The sequence below is a fragment of the Bombus pascuorum genome, chromosome 13 (genome assembly GCF_905332965.1).
Source record: "Bombus pascuorum chromosome 13, iyBomPasc1.1, whole genome shotgun sequence".
NCBI lineage: Eukaryota > Metazoa > Arthropoda > Insecta > Hymenoptera > Apidae > Bombus > Bombus pascuorum.
Genome location: NC_083500.1, coordinates 3,992,821 through 4,011,506, shown reverse-complemented (window position 1 = coordinate 4,011,506; position 18,686 = coordinate 3,992,821). Strand labels below are relative to the sequence as shown.

The window sequence follows — 18,686 nt, the reverse complement described above, 5'->3', positions numbered from 1 at the left end:
AATACTCAATTCTTTACACGGCTGTCGCAATTATGGCAAACCCCGCGGGTGATTATGTATTTTTTTAGCAACAGGCTCGTAATGTCAGATAAGATTATATGATTCTAATAACTGTAGCTTGATCCATTAAGTTTTTGCGAAACAAAAATTGGCACGAAGTGGTTTAAATTTTGGACGAGTAATGGTATAGATTTTATCAAGAAATTCAGAATATTGCTATGTATATTAGCTGGCGAAATTACACTTACACTTGTCAACTAATTTTATGAACATATTATGTGTTCGATTATATGAGACATTTTCAAATTTCATTGCCACTGTAATGATACCTAACTAACATAATTATTTATATCATAAAAGTATTTAAGTAGGCAATCATCAACAATATTCAGTGTGATCATCTTTAACGCTCACTATACGTTTCTAAGGAAACTATTCATACAGTATATTAATATTTTATTAATTATAAGTTTTCAGTAAACAAATATCTTACAACATCTATATATACCTTTATATTGAGCTCAAATTTTGCCAATATATATATATAACAGTCGTGTCTCATAGTGCTAATAAAATTTCAAAACGCTCCACATAATATGCACAATAAACACGTAAAAGTTTTCTACGATAAGCGTACGAATACTTTTACGATCCATTGTACATTAAACGTAGCTCCTTTCATTTCCTATGGGAATCTTTCAGTTTCCTACTGGATAGCTCCCCTTCTCCAAATTTCTCCACTTTCTAATATTTTTCCATCGTGCATTAATTAGAGTACGTAATTTGCACCAGAGATAACTATTTACTAAAACGCTTCACCTAACGGGTAACTACGTAAATTTTCCTATAATCGGCTGATCGAATGATGGATCGAGAATCAACATGTACGAATTAATCATACGATCCGAAAATGCATTGGTAATGCACGCGTTGCTTTTCGCTCTCATTTATTGCTTTCTGGAAGAGCGAGCAAATGTCCACAAGACTGGCCAAGCGTAATGTGAGCTTCACTCGCAAGCAGGACATCATACACAGGCGTGGCAAGTGAAATGAAAAGAATCACGCATTTTGCAATTTCGCTTTATCCGTTTCGCTGTGAAAATCCATCGAACGCCACGTGCTACGGAATGCCGATCGAAAAGCTGACAAGCACCGAGCTAACGTGCAACACGAATTCCCTCAAATAGCTAAAGTTGTAGTAATTTAACATCGTTCGGGCCAAGGTATTCCCGATGGTTATTTTTCGATGGAATTCCCCGAGAGACTTTTTTCATCCAGTTGCATTTGTCACCCTCGCCAATTCGTAGGGGATACGACGATTTACTTGTTAGGGCGGATCCGATGAAAATCTTGAAACCCTATTTGTGTTTCGATATATATATGTATATGTGTGTGTTGAATTATTCATTATAATTTCAAATCAAATAGGCCAATATATACAGAGGATACAACGTATACTACAGAAAAGGAGTTTAATGTAATTGTTTTATTTTGAACTTGAGATTTATTTGTTGAATAACATTTATATTTATTGGATGATCATTTCTTTTACTTACTTGAACGTGATAGTAGAAACATAGGACGTAAAAAGGATTCATAATCCGGGAATGTTAACCCTACATTGGAATGTGAAAATACGCTTCGGAGTATTTTTAATGGAAAAAATTGAGTTTAGGGTCTATATTGGCGAAACGTTATTCAGTAACATGATTCTTTTTTTTTGTGTGTGTGTAACAACATGTATATCTTGCGTTCTCTCAATTTTGTTCCATCGCAGGAGACTGCGCTGAATTACCGGCACGCAAAATTTACGATTATAAAACGATGTTCCTGGAAAACTCTAGGCGCAACGGTATACTTAATGTATCATAAATTCAATCGCGCGCGCGTGAAAGTCGTTGCAGACATTGTTGTAAAGTTCCAAGTAAAATGAAACTATAAAATACGCATCATTTGGAAAGAGGAATTCTAAGAGACAGGATGCGATAATGTTTCTTATATGCTAATTAGGGATTCGCGGAAAATTATAATGAACGAGAAGGTATATCATTTTACTATTTACTATTTTGATGGTCATTTTCATAAAGCCGAATTAAAATTTCAGAACAAATTTCTGTAAGTTGCCGAGATTATTAAAATACATCGAATAAAATAAATGTTAGATTATTTTAAAAAGGTAAAGATCCTTGCTATACGTGTACTTGAATGAAAATTATGATGTCAATCGTTTCAAAAAATTATGTTATTTGATTTGTCCAGAGAGATATGTATTAACTATGGTTATTAATCCATACAAAAATGAAATATCAACTATGACGGAAACATCAACATCGGGTAAAGTTGTCCTTGGAATAGTATGTCTGATGTAGATGAATATAAATGGGGAATTACGGTCGCTCCATTTTTCTTCGTAAACACAACAAGAGGAATTTGGTACAAGAGGAAAGTGTCTCAAAAAGACGGATATTTTCTGCTACTGGCTCGCTGATGCACTCGAAATATCGCAAATGAATGGTCGAAACATTCGAAGGGAGTTAAAGATAAATGGAAAGCATAGAAATATGGCTCTTCTCTCCGTTGTAAATAAGAACGTAGATCTTAATTGTTACGTATGTAACATAGAATGACATTCGATAAATGATTCCCAAGCGGAAGATACTATACATGTGCAATTATATGTATTCAGTCGTTGCATTAAAGAATTATTATTACACCGTATGGAGAGAATAATAATGAGATACGGCTACATTTTAAGAGAAAATTTTAATGAATATCACGCTCCACTATCGGATTTTATCCGCAGTAACTCGATATGAATAAAAACAATGTATGACTACTAACCATATTTAATGTCAAATAATTTTAACACGTATGAACGACTGACTATATATAATATCAAATAATGAAATTTGAATTTAATACGTAACGAGTAATTTAAAACAAAGGACAGATAGCTTCGTGCGTGTATAATTTACCATTTGAAAAATATGATGCCTGAGATTTATCTTGAAAAATTATTTTTTTTCCTTCTTCCTAATTCTATTTATGAATTTCTTTTAATTATTTAAGGGATAGGAATACCTTCAGTTGCAATTTTATGCGATTTAATTTGGATCTCTACAAAGGACAGGATAAAAATAAATAAATCTTCTTTCTTGTTGATCTTTTCTTTTTTTACATTTTTATGTACATGCAATTTCCTTATTGTTTCTGTTCCACTGGAAACAGCTTCTTATCGATGTTGTATTAAAAATATATATATACATATTATTTTCTCTGAAACCATCTTCCCTGATTTTTTGGTTAATTATCAATCCTGAATTAGGTCAATAGCTTATACACGATTGTCTACAGAACGATACATTTTGTGTGAATACATATACGAAAAACTTAAGGTATCGGAGTTCTGTCGCCAGTGTCATCCTTCACGAGAAACGATCAAAGATGCATGCAATTATAGTTCTCTAACACACACTAATCTATCGTTAAAGCTAGGGCTAAATTAGAATACTGACGAGTTTCATACGTAATTGCTATACCTTCTGTACCCACATTTCGCATACACGATGTACACGTATTTATCAAAGTCCGTTAAAAATATAATTGACATTCGATGTCGTTGACATCGAGATAATTCTTATTACCTTGATACATGATATCCTTAGATTATACCGAAAAATAATTTTCGCAAATTTTATGTGAATATTTGATTGATATAAATTTAGCAAACTCTAATATTCCTTATGAACGATATTTCTAAATTATTCTATTTGACCATTAACAATTATTTAAATCCTATAACACACTCTGGATGGACGAAATTTCAACGATTAAAAATACTAAACAATAAATATAATATTTAACTAGTGTCGCTTAAGTTTTCTTTCGTTACACGTATAATAATATTATATCTCAGCTAGCATTGTACAAACGTTTCATATAAAATCCTCTTTTGTGGGTTTGGTCCAAGGTAAAACTGTCGTTATTGTAACTATCGTTAGCATTAACGAAAATGATAGTTGAAAAAGAAATGAGCCGTGAACGGCGAAGACAAATTTTCTTAAAAAAATATACACGTTGATTCACATGGAACAAACGGTGGGTTTTTATAAAACGCGCTGCCCTGTTTTCCGTGTAGACTAGATTCGTTGGAAAATACGCGTTGCACCATCACCAATAAAACCTGGAACAAAATTTAACAACGCCCTACGTTCTTACGGGATATTAAAAAGTGCAAAAGTGCACAGAAATTTATATTCAAAAATATCTCCTTAGAAATATAAAATGTCAAAACTACGGTACCCGTTATACAATATTTAACGGAGGAAACAAATTCCGTTTAAGTTTTGTGTCTTCTTAAGTGGCATATTATTCATAAAAGAATAAATTTGCATAAACATCCACATACTAATTGCAAATAATGTTACTTATATAACTAATATTTACTAGAACATTAATATTTATTTCTGACAATAAATTTACCAGCTTGTCGTACTCACCTGCTATTGTCTGATCTCTGTGTTTATGTCGTTGATGTAGCTAATCTCCTTCACCTTGATGTTCGGGAAGGTATTAAGGAATTCCAAGACCACGCCGTTAGTCCATCCGAAGCCAGACTGCACATCGTACTCCCCTCCACCGCCACTTTTCCCTGGCGTGAGCGAGTCGTACTGCAATTAAAACGCTAATTACACCTAGTAATCACACGTTCTCGTTTCTCAAAGCGACCAGCCCTCGGTCGGGTAATTAAGTCACCGGGTGATCGACAGAGATCTCCCTTGTTAACTTGCGCCGGGTCTACTTGCTGTCTTAGACTCTTAGTCAATTTTACAGGAACATCGAGTTTCCAACATGCCTTACCACGAGAGTTTATCACAGCATTCTAATCGTCGACGATATTAATCAATGTTTCGTGGAGAGGATCACGAATAACAGCTAAGCAAAGTTAACAAACTTCACAGTTCGGCAGATTCGATCTTCGCCTTTAATGAAATTCTAGATAATTATAGGAGACAGAAACTACCCTTCGATTTGTGGATGGTATTTATACTGGTTGCTGAGTAACTGTTTGATAAATTTGAAACCAGAGAGCGGGATTAAAGTGATATTAATCATTTGAGCGTGGGATGAGTCACGTTTCAAATTTAAATGCGAGAAGGAAAGGGAATTTTAAAAGAATGCTTTCGAGTTTCTAATAAACAGATAGATTGGGAATTACCACAAACTAGGGGGATATTGAATGGATTAAAGAATGATAAAAATTAAATAAATTAGCAACGGTTAATATTAGAATAAGATATTTAAACGAATATAAATGTTTAAATTTTTGTAACACTGCGAAGTATTACGAAACGTGCGAATGCTTCTTCAATTAGCGTTACTCAAGAACGAGGGTGCTCAAGAATGTTTTAGTCCTTTGGATGTTATTTGCATTTCTTTACGCCAAGTTGTTATAGCTTAAGAATAAATAAGTGCGTTTAATTCGCGAAAGAGCTGTTCTAGAAAAGGCAGAGTCGAATTAAGATGCAAATCTAATTCTTAAGAATGTACTGGAAGTTTTACGAGAAAGGGAAGATGAATATTCTAAGAATGTGTTAATTACATACTTCTTCTTCTTCTTTTTCGTCTTCTAGATCAAACTTCAAACGCATATTAAACATCCTTAGCAAGTAGCATAAATTAACCGGTTTTAATTTCGATTTTCATATTTTAATGATTATCGGAAAGATTTAAGCTTCTGTGGAAGAAGAGCGATCTTAGATAGTGACTCGCGTAATTTTCAGTAAAAATACCCAATTATTTCTCGATAGATTTTCTCTGAAGTTAATATTTTTATTTCGTTCAATTAGATTAATGCTTATGATCATTCTTGATATTTCTTAAATGTAATTCAGAATTATTGTCAATCGACGCACAGTTGCAATTATGGTATGGCTTCTTAAATCTTCCTTCGCGATTCGATATAGCTTCACGCGAATGTCAACTCGACTCAACGGAAAGCTTTTCAATTTAAAGATGATACTAATAATACTATACGCTCGTTATATAGCATTATGCCGTTCGTATAATTCACAGCAATTAGAAAATCTTCAATTTTCAATCGTATAAAATTTCCAAGCTATTGTGTTTTCTAAAGACTTCGAAATCGTTAGATTTCAATAAAAAAAAAAAAAAAAAAAAAAAAAAAATACCTTTCTCTCACCATGCATATATAACTCTACTCTACTTTCATACGACCCTTTCTTCTCTATTTCTATTCCTTTCTGTCAGCTACAATAAGGAATAGCCCGAGGCGCACTCGATCTTTCCAACGAATGTTTTAAATTATCGTTGATTTTCCTGTCCTTGACACGTTTGAAAATCTGACTCTTTTACGTGTATCGCAATTTCTCTCCTTCACTCGTTATTTTCTTTTGCCCCCACGGTTCGACAATGTCGTTGAACTACTTCACACGGAGAAATCAATATGCATTCACAGAATTGAATATAGAGAGTTCCTCCGTTCTGCTCGATAATAAGTAGCGATCCTGGTCGTTAACTGCGATTCAATTTCGCGTTTCTACTTATCAGTGTTAACTGCCTATAGTTAGCGGTAATGTACAGTAGCGGACAAAAGATTAAGACGAAATGGAAAAAATAAATAATTGATTTACTTTCCATAAAAAATATAAATACAGTGTTCTACATTTGGTATTAACTAATTAGGCATTTGTTTATACACTTACAAAAAAAATTTCATTTTGATATTTTGCTCAGTAGCGAAGTTACAAAAAAAGGAACGAAATCTGTATAATATTTTGTCGGTCAAAAGTTTAAGACTACACAAAAAATATTAAGTTTTGGTAAAAAAATATGCACAATTTTTGTTTAAATTCAATATTTTGTCCAATATCCGTTATTTCTTATCACTTCGGTACATCTTCTTGGCATTGAATCTATTAATTTTTTACATTGATCTACCGTAATATTACTCCAAGCTGTTTCAATTGTAGAGTAAAGTTCATTCAAATTTTTCGGTTTATAACCTTGTACTGTCTTTTTTATGATGCTCCACAAGTTCTCGATTGGATTAATATCTGGTGATTGGGACGGCCACGGCAGCACGGTGATATTTTCTTCTTGAAAAAACTGTTTCACAACCCGAGCCGTGTGCTTCGGATCATTATCATTTTGAAAAATAAAATCATCACTCATATTGTTGCGTGCAAAAGGTAACATTGTGTTCTTGAGTATGTCCTTGTATTGAAAACGGTCCATAATTCCATTGATACGACATATCGGACCAGGGCCGCTTCGAGAAAAACACGCCCACACCATAACGTTGCCACCACCATGTTTAAGAGTTTTTAAAACGCACTGTGTTTTCAAACTTTCGCCAATTCGACGTCTAACGTACCGTACCCCGTCAGAAGAGACGCGACTGAATTTCGATTCGTCAGAAAACAATACCTTTTGCCAATCTTCACTTGTCCAATGCTTATGAGCTTTAGCAAATGCAAGTCGTCTTTTTCGATTCCTAGAACTCAGCAGTGGTTTCTTTTGGGGTTTTCGTCCTCTTAAGTTAAAGTCTTCTAATCTTCTCCTAACAGTTCTAGCACTAATTTGTGTATCGTTTTCATAGTTTATCTCCGCAGCAATATTATTTGCACTACGAAAACGATCCTTTTCGCTCAATCGATGAATCCGGCGATCCATTTTCGGTGTTGTTTTCCGTGGTCTTCCGTTTTTCGGTTGATCGCAATACATGCCTGTCTTTAAACATTTATACCAAGCTTGTTTACAAGCTGTTTCTGACCTGTTCACTATATTTGCTATTTCGGTGAAGGTTTTACTTTGCTTTCGCAGCCTTACGATTTGTTCCCTTTCGTTTTCAAGTAAATTCTTTGATTTACCCATAGTCTGTTCCTACCTAAATGAATTTTAAGCAATAAAAGGTACACTAAACAATGATTTTGACATTCCAGAATCAAAATGTTCAAAAACTGTACTCGTACTCACGTTTTACACAGATCGTCTTAAACTAATGTCCACTGTTTCCAAGTGCTAGGCGGTAACTAACTGTTGTAACTCCTACATTGTTTGTATTTAACAACTGACTGTCTGAGGTTACGAAGGTCAAACATACAGCTACGTTATTCCAAAGAGACAAACCGAATAGAAGAACAATATGCGTATAAGATGTTTGTAATCCGGTTTACAAATCATCGTCTTAAACTTTTGTCCGCTACTGTATGTCAGTTAATTACCTCGGAATTCCTTATTGGGAAGTTTGATTCGGAGATGTATAGAGAAATATATTCTACTTTGAAAACTTTACGCGTAAAGTGGGAAATTGTGGAATAGCGAAATAAACCGGAAGAATCTCAACTGACGTAGACGAAAAGTTAGCGAAATTTCGCGCATTTCAGTCTCCGTAGAAAATAGTCGATTATTCCGAAAAAAAACTAGCTATTCTTTTTTTCTCAAATGTGAATGTTTGAATTTTCTGTTTAACCAGTTAGTTTTTTCGTTTCCCTTTTCTGAGGCTTAGAAAAATGAAAATTTTACGAAGTTTGAGCGTTCCTATATTTTTTCAAAAGCGGTTTATATTCGGGAAAAAAATATATGAAAAATTTCTACCAGTCTACCAGTTGAAAATACACTTTACCTTTTTCGCTAGGCGAGAGTAACAATTCGCAATATTTCGAGCGTACAATGTTCGAATCAATAAACCAGTTAACCCTTGAAAGAAAACTTTTGAAACACAGCCGCTTAAGCTTGGCACTGTCTTGCCCGACGTACAAAAAACAAATGCGTGGCAAAAAACGTATCGATATTTTTCATCGGTAAGCTGCCCGTTGCGAACAAGCTCCATAAATTTTCCTCTGCGTCACGGTATCATGGTCGAAATGAGGTATGGGACGTTCCATGATTCTCTAGTCTATGGTGTTTCGTGCGGTCGGTTCCAGTATCTTTTTCGCGATCGTGTGATATAAAAATGGATGGCAAAAAGAGGGAAGGAGCGAAACGTATAAGGGAGAAAAAACGGACAGAAAGAGACGAGGCTTGAATGGTACTGACTACGTGAAAATTCATAGCCACGGGTGAAAAATGATGGACAGTGATTCATTCCGTTTTTGAACGTATACGAGTATCCAGTGTGTTTTCTTTCACAGGGGTAGAAGGGAGGGAGAATACTTGAACGTGAATTTATGCATCTATCTTGCGGATCTGATAGCCCCTTTTCTGGAGCCAGACATACGTATGTCAGTCAACAAAACGACGCGAAGCTTCGTTTATGGAAACGAAATTGAACAGGTTGTGTCTATTTGTATTTGGTTGGAATAAATGAAACGTTGTACCTCCGAAGCTTGAATATGGCATGTTAATATTATTCACTGTTTCAGCGTTAATTATTAATCAAAATAAATTCAGAATCAAAACAAGACGTAAAATTCAATTGGAAAGGTTGAATAGGTTCTTTATTCCATCCAGGAAATTGTTTGATGCAGGAATTATTTTAAAGCGAACCGCGAACGAAGAGATTGTAGCAGATCCATTCCAAGAATTATTGAAATTAATTTTAAGTTCTATGTCGTTATGACAGTAATGAAAACTTTGGTGATATTCAACGTGTGAGAATCCTCCTTGTGTGCTTTACGGGACAACATTTTTATGCTCAAGTAGAAAAGATTGGACTGCCTTATTTTATGTCTCCGTGTTTTATCGCAGATACTGTGAAAAAGTGCTTTGATTAAATCACTCTTAGCGAGGGATCTTTCAATATTCTGAGTCATGGTCTGATGTGTATTACTTTTTTCCCTCCTGATTTTAGTCGGAATTAGGATTAACAATTAAGATTTAAAATTCCGACAGGAAGCCGAGGAAACAACAGTTCTTTCTAAAATTTACAGAGTTCTTACCTAGATAAATAAATGTGGCGCTAATACAAGAGAATAGACAATATTGTAACAACTTTTTACTTTTTTCAAGAAGTGCACCGATTTCCTTCTGAAGTTTAGAAACTTAAAATATTATCTATTCAGTTTTATTTAGGAATTATGGAGTTATTTGTTTCTACGTTGACCTCCTATATTTTTCCATCATTTTTCAACAAAATCGTCTATCGATATGTATATTTATCTTACCTTCTCAAACATTTCCTTATATTCTACATAGCCAGCGTAATTAGAGCCAAGCCATCTAAATGCCAATTCGTGGGCGAAGTTCACCGCTTCCTCAACCCCTGTCCAGTAGAGACCCATTACAATAAATGATTGTAACGGTGGCCACGCGTTCGGAAAATCCCACTGTTCTCCCGTGTAATTTAATGACGTGGGTGTACCTCCTGTAGGGGAAGAAATGAAAACAAGTTTAATCAACACGGTCTTATTAACCTTATTTGCCTTTATACTTAAATGAACGTAATAATTTCAATTTAATAGAGCTTCTCTAACTTTATGACGATAACTCGCAGAAGCTATTATTTACCTTTAGCAACTAAATAATTTGCTACATCTATATATGAAGGAACAAAATGTCCAGTACTTTTACCGTTAGCGAAGTTATATTAAAACCTTCATAGCGCGGTACACGTAACTAAAACTTAACCAGAAATACATGTTTCACCTAACATAACTATACTAGTAAATAAAAAGGATAACTAGTAAATTAAATAGAATTCAAAACATCGAAAACATCCAGCGAATCTTCAATATCGAAGCTATTAAAGTTACTGGAACTTTAACCACTCGCTGTTTCTAAAGTACTTACACAACTCTGATAAAACTTCTTCGCAAGAAAACGCAAACCTTTCACTTTAGAATCGTTTCTGTTTTATGTCGATATGACTCTTCGTTCTTCAGATATCGTTGTTAAGGCGAGCCAATATTTTATGCATTTCTCTTTTTGTATTTGTCTCATACCATGTACGGATCTCTCGTTTTCACACGCGTTACTGACCTGCCTCACATGTGTTACCTGTAGGGCGGTCAGTGATATACGCCATGTAAGCATCTCTTTACTACCACCGCAAATCGATGTACATTACGCTCCAAGCAAGAAAATGTAGATTACGCTTCTGCGAATTAGGCTACGATTAGGTATCCAATCCATTTAGCATCCCTCGTGGCTTAAGTGTAAACGCTTTAAACTTCTCTATCTTGGTATTGAAATATCGATGTGAAACAAAAAGCAATATCAAAGGCATGTTTTTTACTATTTTGCTGAATGGTTTTTGTTAAATTTTTCAAGTTCCTTCGTACGTGTTTCCACTGGAAATTGGAAACGGGGAACTTTAAAGCTTAAAGCCGAAGCTGTTAAGCTGGATAATGGAAGGGGTGTCGGGATGAATGTGATGTGTAACTAACCAGAAATCGCGGGTTGAATTGTTAATTGTGATAATTTGCAGAGCTTAGGGCGACGTCCATTTCGTGCAGCGAATAATTCATTATGATCGTAGTAGAGCAAGGAGAAATGAAATATTCTCGTTTCGAACAAAATCGCAGAAATTAAATTTACACAATAAATAAAAGAAAGAATTTAGGGAACTATATTCGATGCATGGCATGCAGTGTGCGGCTGACTAAACCGACGTTCAACAATACTATTCGCGCATTCTACGAATGATAAACGTTTTCCTTTTTGTGTAACCAAAGGCGCAAAAGCATGCAACACTTATCTCTTATCGCGATTCCATTCGATTTCATTCGTATAGGAAATAACCTTTAACCACGGAATCCTCGAAAAGCATCCTTTGTATTTTCCTTTTCATCGCTTCCCTTTTAAACTTTTAAACCTTTAACCGTGAAATCCCTCAAAAGCATCCTCCGTATTTTTCTCTTCGCTGCTTTCTCCTTACGCTTTTAAGCGTAAGACACCAGAAGATGCGTACCATTATTCATCGAAAAGGTTTAAACACGAATGAAACTCGTTAAATTTCTTTCTACTTTGAAGTACCCAACGTTTATAAAAGCCTATGCTACTGATTTCGACTTTTTAATTGCGAAAACTTACCCAAGAAAGTGTCGATATTCTGTGTCTTGAGATATTTCACAATGGATAAGGCGTAGCGCTCGCGTTGTAAACGATTGTAACTTCGAGTGTAGAGTGGCGCAAGATTCGACGGATAAAACGCGTGCCTAGGTTTCTCGTTCTTCATGTCGTAGTCCAGCCATGTTCCTTCTTCTTCGTTCCATAGAACATTGTCGATAGCCATTTGAAGCTGCGACGCTACTTTATGATAATACTGTGATTTCTAGAAAATTACAAGTTATGTATTAATATAAATCTAATACAAAATTTATATAAATATTTATTAATTTCCACGTTATATATCATTTTCGTCTTTTTGTATCGCGTGTATCATAAAAGAAGCGGATTTAAAAAATATCATACTACATGTACATCGTATTGTACATTTTATATCTATAAAAAGAATGTATGTACAATTGAGTGTTGAACAAGATTTACGACGACTGAAAGTTTTAGAAAGCTTATTGTTTCTTATTTCGGTTAGCTCCCATAAATCCAATTATTTCGAGAAATTGGATACAGTTTGTACAAGAAAGATTGGTTGCGATTAGAAAAAGAGTACGAAGCAAAAGAAGATTAAATTTACTTAACCGAGTGCGAACACATTCCCCTTCAATTAGTTTCAGATAACGATTTTATAATATTATGTTAATTATATCGACCAACCTCAACCACGAGAAATTTAATATTACATAAGCTTGCATAGAAATCAGCCTTATCTAACGTTTTCCATTAACATTTTTGTCCACGTTCCTTTCACATATTTTTCTTAATTACCATATCATTTCCATTCTTCGTTTCACTCTCGGGTTTAATGAAGTATGATATACTAGACATGCTGATGTTAAAATTTTTAATTACGTATTTCAAGAACGAACTACCGCGTATGCACATAATGAACAAACAACGTTAGTTTGTAACGAAATCTCCTCTATGTATGTGTATTGCATATAATCCTATTTTATTGGATAATTATGATAATTTTATTTCAGTGAATAGAACATTTCTAGAGCTAATTTTTGTAGATATTTCCATAACTTCTTTATGTTCTTTAGATGTATCTTTAGATTTGTCTTTAGATTATCACATATCTAGCGGTGGTAATTTCTCTAGATTCCTTACATTGGGATAAAATTTCTAAATAATCAGATTATGACAGGTGGCTTATCCACTTGTCAAGTAAGTTTCTCTGGATTAGACTTCTCCGGAGTCCTTCGAACTCTACCAATATATTAGAACAACATTGTGCAGGCGAGTTTATGGAGAGAATTTGAACAAAGCTCGGTTTCCCAATGAATGCTCCACGGCTTACCGCATAGTTTCCAAGCAGACTGTGAAATTCGCCGAGGAGCCGGGCGTTTTGTTGCAGAATCGCATTAAGGTCGACAGGTATAATGTGCTGCGTAGAGATATTCAGTAAACTGAGGGTTCTGTTATTGTTGTCCGCTATACACCACCTGTTGGAGAAGTCCCAGCCACTTTCGGCGCCTGCTTTTATATTGTTGTAGAAGAAATCCCGAGACTTTTCGGGCAGTAGTTGCGCCAGCTCGTAGTCTTCCCTGATATCAAAAACAGAAGACAAGTACACGCATGTATGAGTAAAAATAGACAAATCGAAGAATCGAGGGATCGAAGGACCAAGAGGTTAAAGAACGAGGAATCAAGGGATTCCCAGATGGACAGATCGAAAAATTAAAAAATTCCAATGCCGACGGCACGAAGAATCGAGAGATACCGAGGTGGGAGGATTGGCGGTTTCACGAATTTCCTTGAACTGATAAATAATCGCTAATAATTCTTTATTGAGAAAACAAAACCACCTTTTGAGCGATCGATCAAAATTTGAGATGCTAGTCCTCGATTTCCATTAAACATTTTTTCATTGTAAACACAGCTACGCGTCACGTATCATGATCATTCGCGATATATCGTGACAATGTGAACCAAACATCAATGTTAATCAGGCCAAAGATATAGTAATTTCAAAGTACTCTTTCCCTAATGCTAAGTTGTATAAGATCGTCATTACCACGTGAGCAAAATACAAACACAAATTTAGCAAACTTTGAACGCAACTAGATTCAAAATTCATGTATGAGGAGCATGAATACGGGCGTAACTCGTGAATCCGTTATTTGCATTTGATTATGCCGCATCATATTAACAGTTTTAAGGAGCTGAAACATTTGAATAATTTCCATTGTAGTTTCAGGGTGTGCATTTGTCGTAACAAATTCGAAGCTTATATACCGGTGTACGTGCTTTGAATGTAATTTCGTTTACCACTATGCAAATCCATTTCGAAAGTCAATTCATTTCTATACATTGATATTGAAACAATAAAATTGACGTACAGAATGTTATTCCGTATTGATCACTCGATTCTAAGTCACTGTCATTATCTTTGGAAGAAAGTAGATTGAACTTAAGATGATATACATTAAAAAAAAAAAAAAAAAAAAAAAAATACATTGGTTTATCGAATTAAATACTTCGTTAATGGAAAGGTTTACATTCGAAATCTTATGGAAGATAAACTGTATTTTTATCTACGGCAACGTCGTGGTTTTCGTTATCTAAGATTGGGAATCATGCATGCTTATATACGAAATGTAAATATCCAAAACAATCTCAAACGAAATTAAAAATTAACCTGTAACTTTCCGGTCGAGGTCTCGTGCTGTTGACGGCATAGTGTCCCATTTTATACGTTCTCCCGTTTTTTTTTACGTCGATCATTCTTTTCTGTTGCCAGAAGGCAAACTCACTTTCTAAGGTCGGTATAACTTTGCGCAGATAATCGTAGTCCCCAGTAAAGTCCAAGTATTTTGATACCTATCGGTCAAAATCAAACATTATTATATGTACAATATCTTTTACAGAACGTAATTGTAGTGTAGAATTCATTTCTAGAATCTGTTATGCAATAACAAAATTGGCACTTGCAGATGCCAATCTTTATAAGGTTATTTAATTATTTCGAAAATTTGTTAAATATATATATATATATGCATAACTAAATATGTAATAAATTAATATATATTTTAGAGTTATTTAATACTTCTTGAGTTCGAATTACGAATGATCAAAGTATTCGAACTGGTTAATATAGTAATTTGAGTACTACTCGGGCGCCTTCAGTACAAATCGAGCAAAATCGGAATTTATAAACGTTGGTATATGTCCATGTCCAGCAAACTTCCGCGATATTTCCGATCGTTGTTCAGAACTTCGATATCTTTGGAATAAGCAGAGGTAGCTGCAATCAGATTATTTTTACCGAAAACACATTGGAGGGGCTGGCATTCGGACGTAGAAATTCTGCCGTATCGATCTTTTCGAATGCGGTACTACGGAACAAAGTTTCGAAACGCGCGTCATAGACTACAATAGTCTTGGCTAGCAGATTTATTTCACTAAACATTTTCTCTCGCCATAAAAGCACTGTTACCTAAACTTTTTTAATTTGATACATTAACTCGTCAACTATCTTATATCTGGATTTTCCGTTTTCGAATTTTACAAAGAATTATTAGCATTTAAAATTATAAAAATTAAAATTTATCGAATTTATCTCACTTGATTAGCGTTTTCTGGTAAAACGACTCGTTATTTTTAATTCAAACATCCAACAGAGATACGAATCGCGTTACAAAATTTCAGATCAACCTCTTTATCTCGATCGAGTTTAAAAGATTCAGAAAATAAAGAAAGCAAATATGTGAAGTACAATTCCAAGAGGAGTGCCCTTCGTTTTGTCAAAGAGTTTGTTGGAAGAACCGTATACATTCACGGAAATCTTTTTACTACATTCTGAAATCTTCATACGCTGAGGGAAATAATTTTCTCCACGTGAAGTAAAAGAGTTTGCACAAGCATGATTTTCGTGGCTCTCCCGGGTTTTCTGGGTTTATTCAAACGAGTGCACCGGGAGTGACTCTAAATTTCACGAGTTAGACTCTTCGCCACGAACCATATTTCTTTTCCTCCTTTTCTCATTTTTATAAAAGGCCGCGTTTATTTTCTAGAAATGCAAAGACCTGTTCAAGTTATTCGGTTCACGTGCTTCTACGCAAATAACTTTTACTTCTCTGTTTTTGGTAATATTAAATTTATTTGTTAAGGTAAGCGGTCAAAAATATGTTTCACTATTCTTATATAATTAAATTGAATTTCAAATTAAAAAATTCTTTGTTTGACTAAGATTACTCGACTCCAAGTTCGCTTATTGAATTCCCTATAACAGAAGTCCGACAAACTCCATTTCTCTTTCATTTCAGTCTTTGCAACGTTATACCTACAACAAAACCGATAATAATAGTAGCGAGCCTACATTCGTCAACCGCGAGATATTAATATCTTTTTCACGGTTCTCCATTTGCACCAAGGAGAGAAAGAAACAGGAAAATTCAACAATTCACTATGAAAGAACCGCTACAGTTATATCGATCTCGGTCTTAAATTACAGACATTTTCCGACTATTGAGTTTCCCCAACTCAATTGCGTGGAAATCTTCCAGTGTAAGTCTCGCCACATCACAGGAAAGGAAATACGAAAACTTTTAGCCGATGTTGCCTCGAGGAAGTCGAGTTTCGGGCAACTTTAAAATTCTTGTTCCCGCGAAGTCTCTGCGACAAATCGAGTGCAGGATTCGACGACTACAATCCTCGGGTGCTGTGTCAATCGCGTCGCTCGTAGAAATTTTGAAGGACAAGCTATTATCCACCGCGGTCAAATGACCTTCAAATTCGATGGAATATGTCTCGATGAAATGGAGAATCGACGCTAATTGACACCCCAAACGATATTATCGTGTCCGCTCGATCTGGTGGTAGAGCAGATTTATTTTTCGTTAAAAAAATAATTCGTTTCGTCGATTCGTAGTTATAACGAATTTTCACGAAACGTAGTTATAACGAAAACAGATCTTCGAGAAGAACGAGGGGCTGCTACCTGTTACGTAATTTTACAGAAATTCCAAAATACAAAAAGCACAAGTTGCTACGATTAATCACAAAAATTAAGCGAGCTACGTGTATTGCATTGTTCGTTTATTCGTACATTTTATTTTGTACGATTTTTTTTCTTAAATTATTATGGTAAATATTCGTTATTGTTAAAACGATGACTAACAGATAAAAAAAAGAAAAGAACGAATCTGCGGTTTGGTAAATCCTACATATTTGGGATGTTATGTACATATGTACACGGTTGAGAGAGGAAAACGAGTTTAAAGTCAATATGAAAAGGTATGACGTACCATGAGATGTATTAGGGGTGGTTGGCTCCTCATGAGGTAATAAATTCTGCCACCGTTGGGTATGAACCCATATTTCTGCACCATGTATAAGAAATTGTCTATCATTCCCCTGGCAGTTTGATACATGTCGGATAACAGTAGCCCTTCAATCACCCAGTAACTGTCCCAATAGTAAAACTCTGTCAGGATAAAAGAACATTGTCAAAGTATATTTTAGTACTTATGGCATTTTTACAGATTCGCGTTTAAAATCTTACGATTTAGATATATTTATATATTTATATTTAAATCAAATATATTTTTGCATCGGAGGAAACTTCAAATTTTTGGTAATTTGTTTCAAAATTGACCACTTCCGAATATCATATTTTATACTGCTACTTAATTTGCATATTTCGTTCGTAATTTATTATTAATATATTCATCGCTGGCGGTCGTATATCAGCTGATCGTTCGAGTCAATCGGATTATATGTTAAACATGGAATACAATAGAGTGGAACATATAGTTGAACCTATGAAATCGAGTTGCACAAAATACAATGGACAAGTTTTATATTCGTCACAATTACAAAATAGGCATAGTTAAAAACTAAAATTCAAACATTTGTTGCAAATGTAATATTTTACAAGCAAATAAAAAGAGATGATCGGTTAATTACTAAACGAAGTAACTTTTTGACAAATAAATAATTTAATGTTTATCAGGTTTATAGCGGTAAAAGTTACTGGAATCTGTATGATATATTAGAAATTGAAAAATTTATTTTACCTTTGAAACGACCACCAGGAATTATTAAACCATTGGGCACGTAAATCAGACTATGTCTATCCGGCTGCCTGGCAACTTCAGGATTCACCTTCCTCGCCAATTTCTTCCAAATTTCGTTCAGATCTTTCACCCACTCGTAGTACTTGGGTTCTTTGATGCGTTGCAAGATCGAAGGATTATTCGTCCAGTCTGACAGTGTCCAGTTTACTAGCTCGTTCGACGAGACGAAATTTTCATTAACATACTGAGTTAGCTGGCTTTTAGTCGGTTTGTTGTTCGTTTCTTTCATCAACTCGTAGAAGCTGTAGGGAGTGAAAAGAAACACGATCGTCTAGTTAGGCAATCATAATAATGAGATGTAAAGAAAATCTATCGAAAGATCCACTAGTATAATGCTGATGATAAATATTGTTTTTTATTAAAAGATCGCTTCAAGAGAAAATAGCATTCCTTAACTCCAGAATTATTAGACTGCAGATTTTTTATGCACTTTTGAGAAATTGAAATGTGGAAAATTACAAAGAATACACATAGTATGGAAAAATATAAAAAACATCCAAAATATAGTGATTTCCATAATATTTAATAGGTAAACGAATTTTTTTATCAAAGTTTTATCTTTTAACTGAGTTTCTCAAAAGT

General features: G+C 34.6%; 1 protein-coding gene across 1 annotated transcript in view; it reads right to left on the bottom strand.

Annotated features, from left to right (window-relative positions):
• Positions 1 to 3,837: 3,837 nt before the first annotated feature.
• LOC132913362 (trehalase-like) overlaps positions 3,838 to 18,686 on the bottom strand; it is a 32,874-nt gene continuing 18,025 nt past the window's right edge. Inside the window, exons 3-10 of the mRNA XM_060971650.1 lie at positions 18,045 to 18,346; positions 17,274 to 17,452; positions 14,666 to 14,847; positions 13,325 to 13,571; positions 11,995 to 12,235; positions 10,128 to 10,327; positions 4,500 to 4,670; positions 3,838 to 4,183 (exon numbers count right to left, since the gene is read on the bottom strand). Of these exons, the coding sequence (XP_060827633.1) occupies positions 4,503 to 4,670; positions 10,128 to 10,327; positions 11,995 to 12,235; positions 13,325 to 13,571; positions 14,666 to 14,847; positions 17,274 to 17,452; positions 18,045 to 18,346 (1,519 nt within the window). The 3' untranslated portion in view covers positions 3,838 to 4,183; positions 4,500 to 4,502. The remainder of the gene's footprint in view (positions 4,184 to 4,499; positions 4,671 to 10,127; positions 10,328 to 11,994; positions 12,236 to 13,324; positions 13,572 to 14,665; positions 14,848 to 17,273; positions 17,453 to 18,044; positions 18,347 to 18,686) is intronic.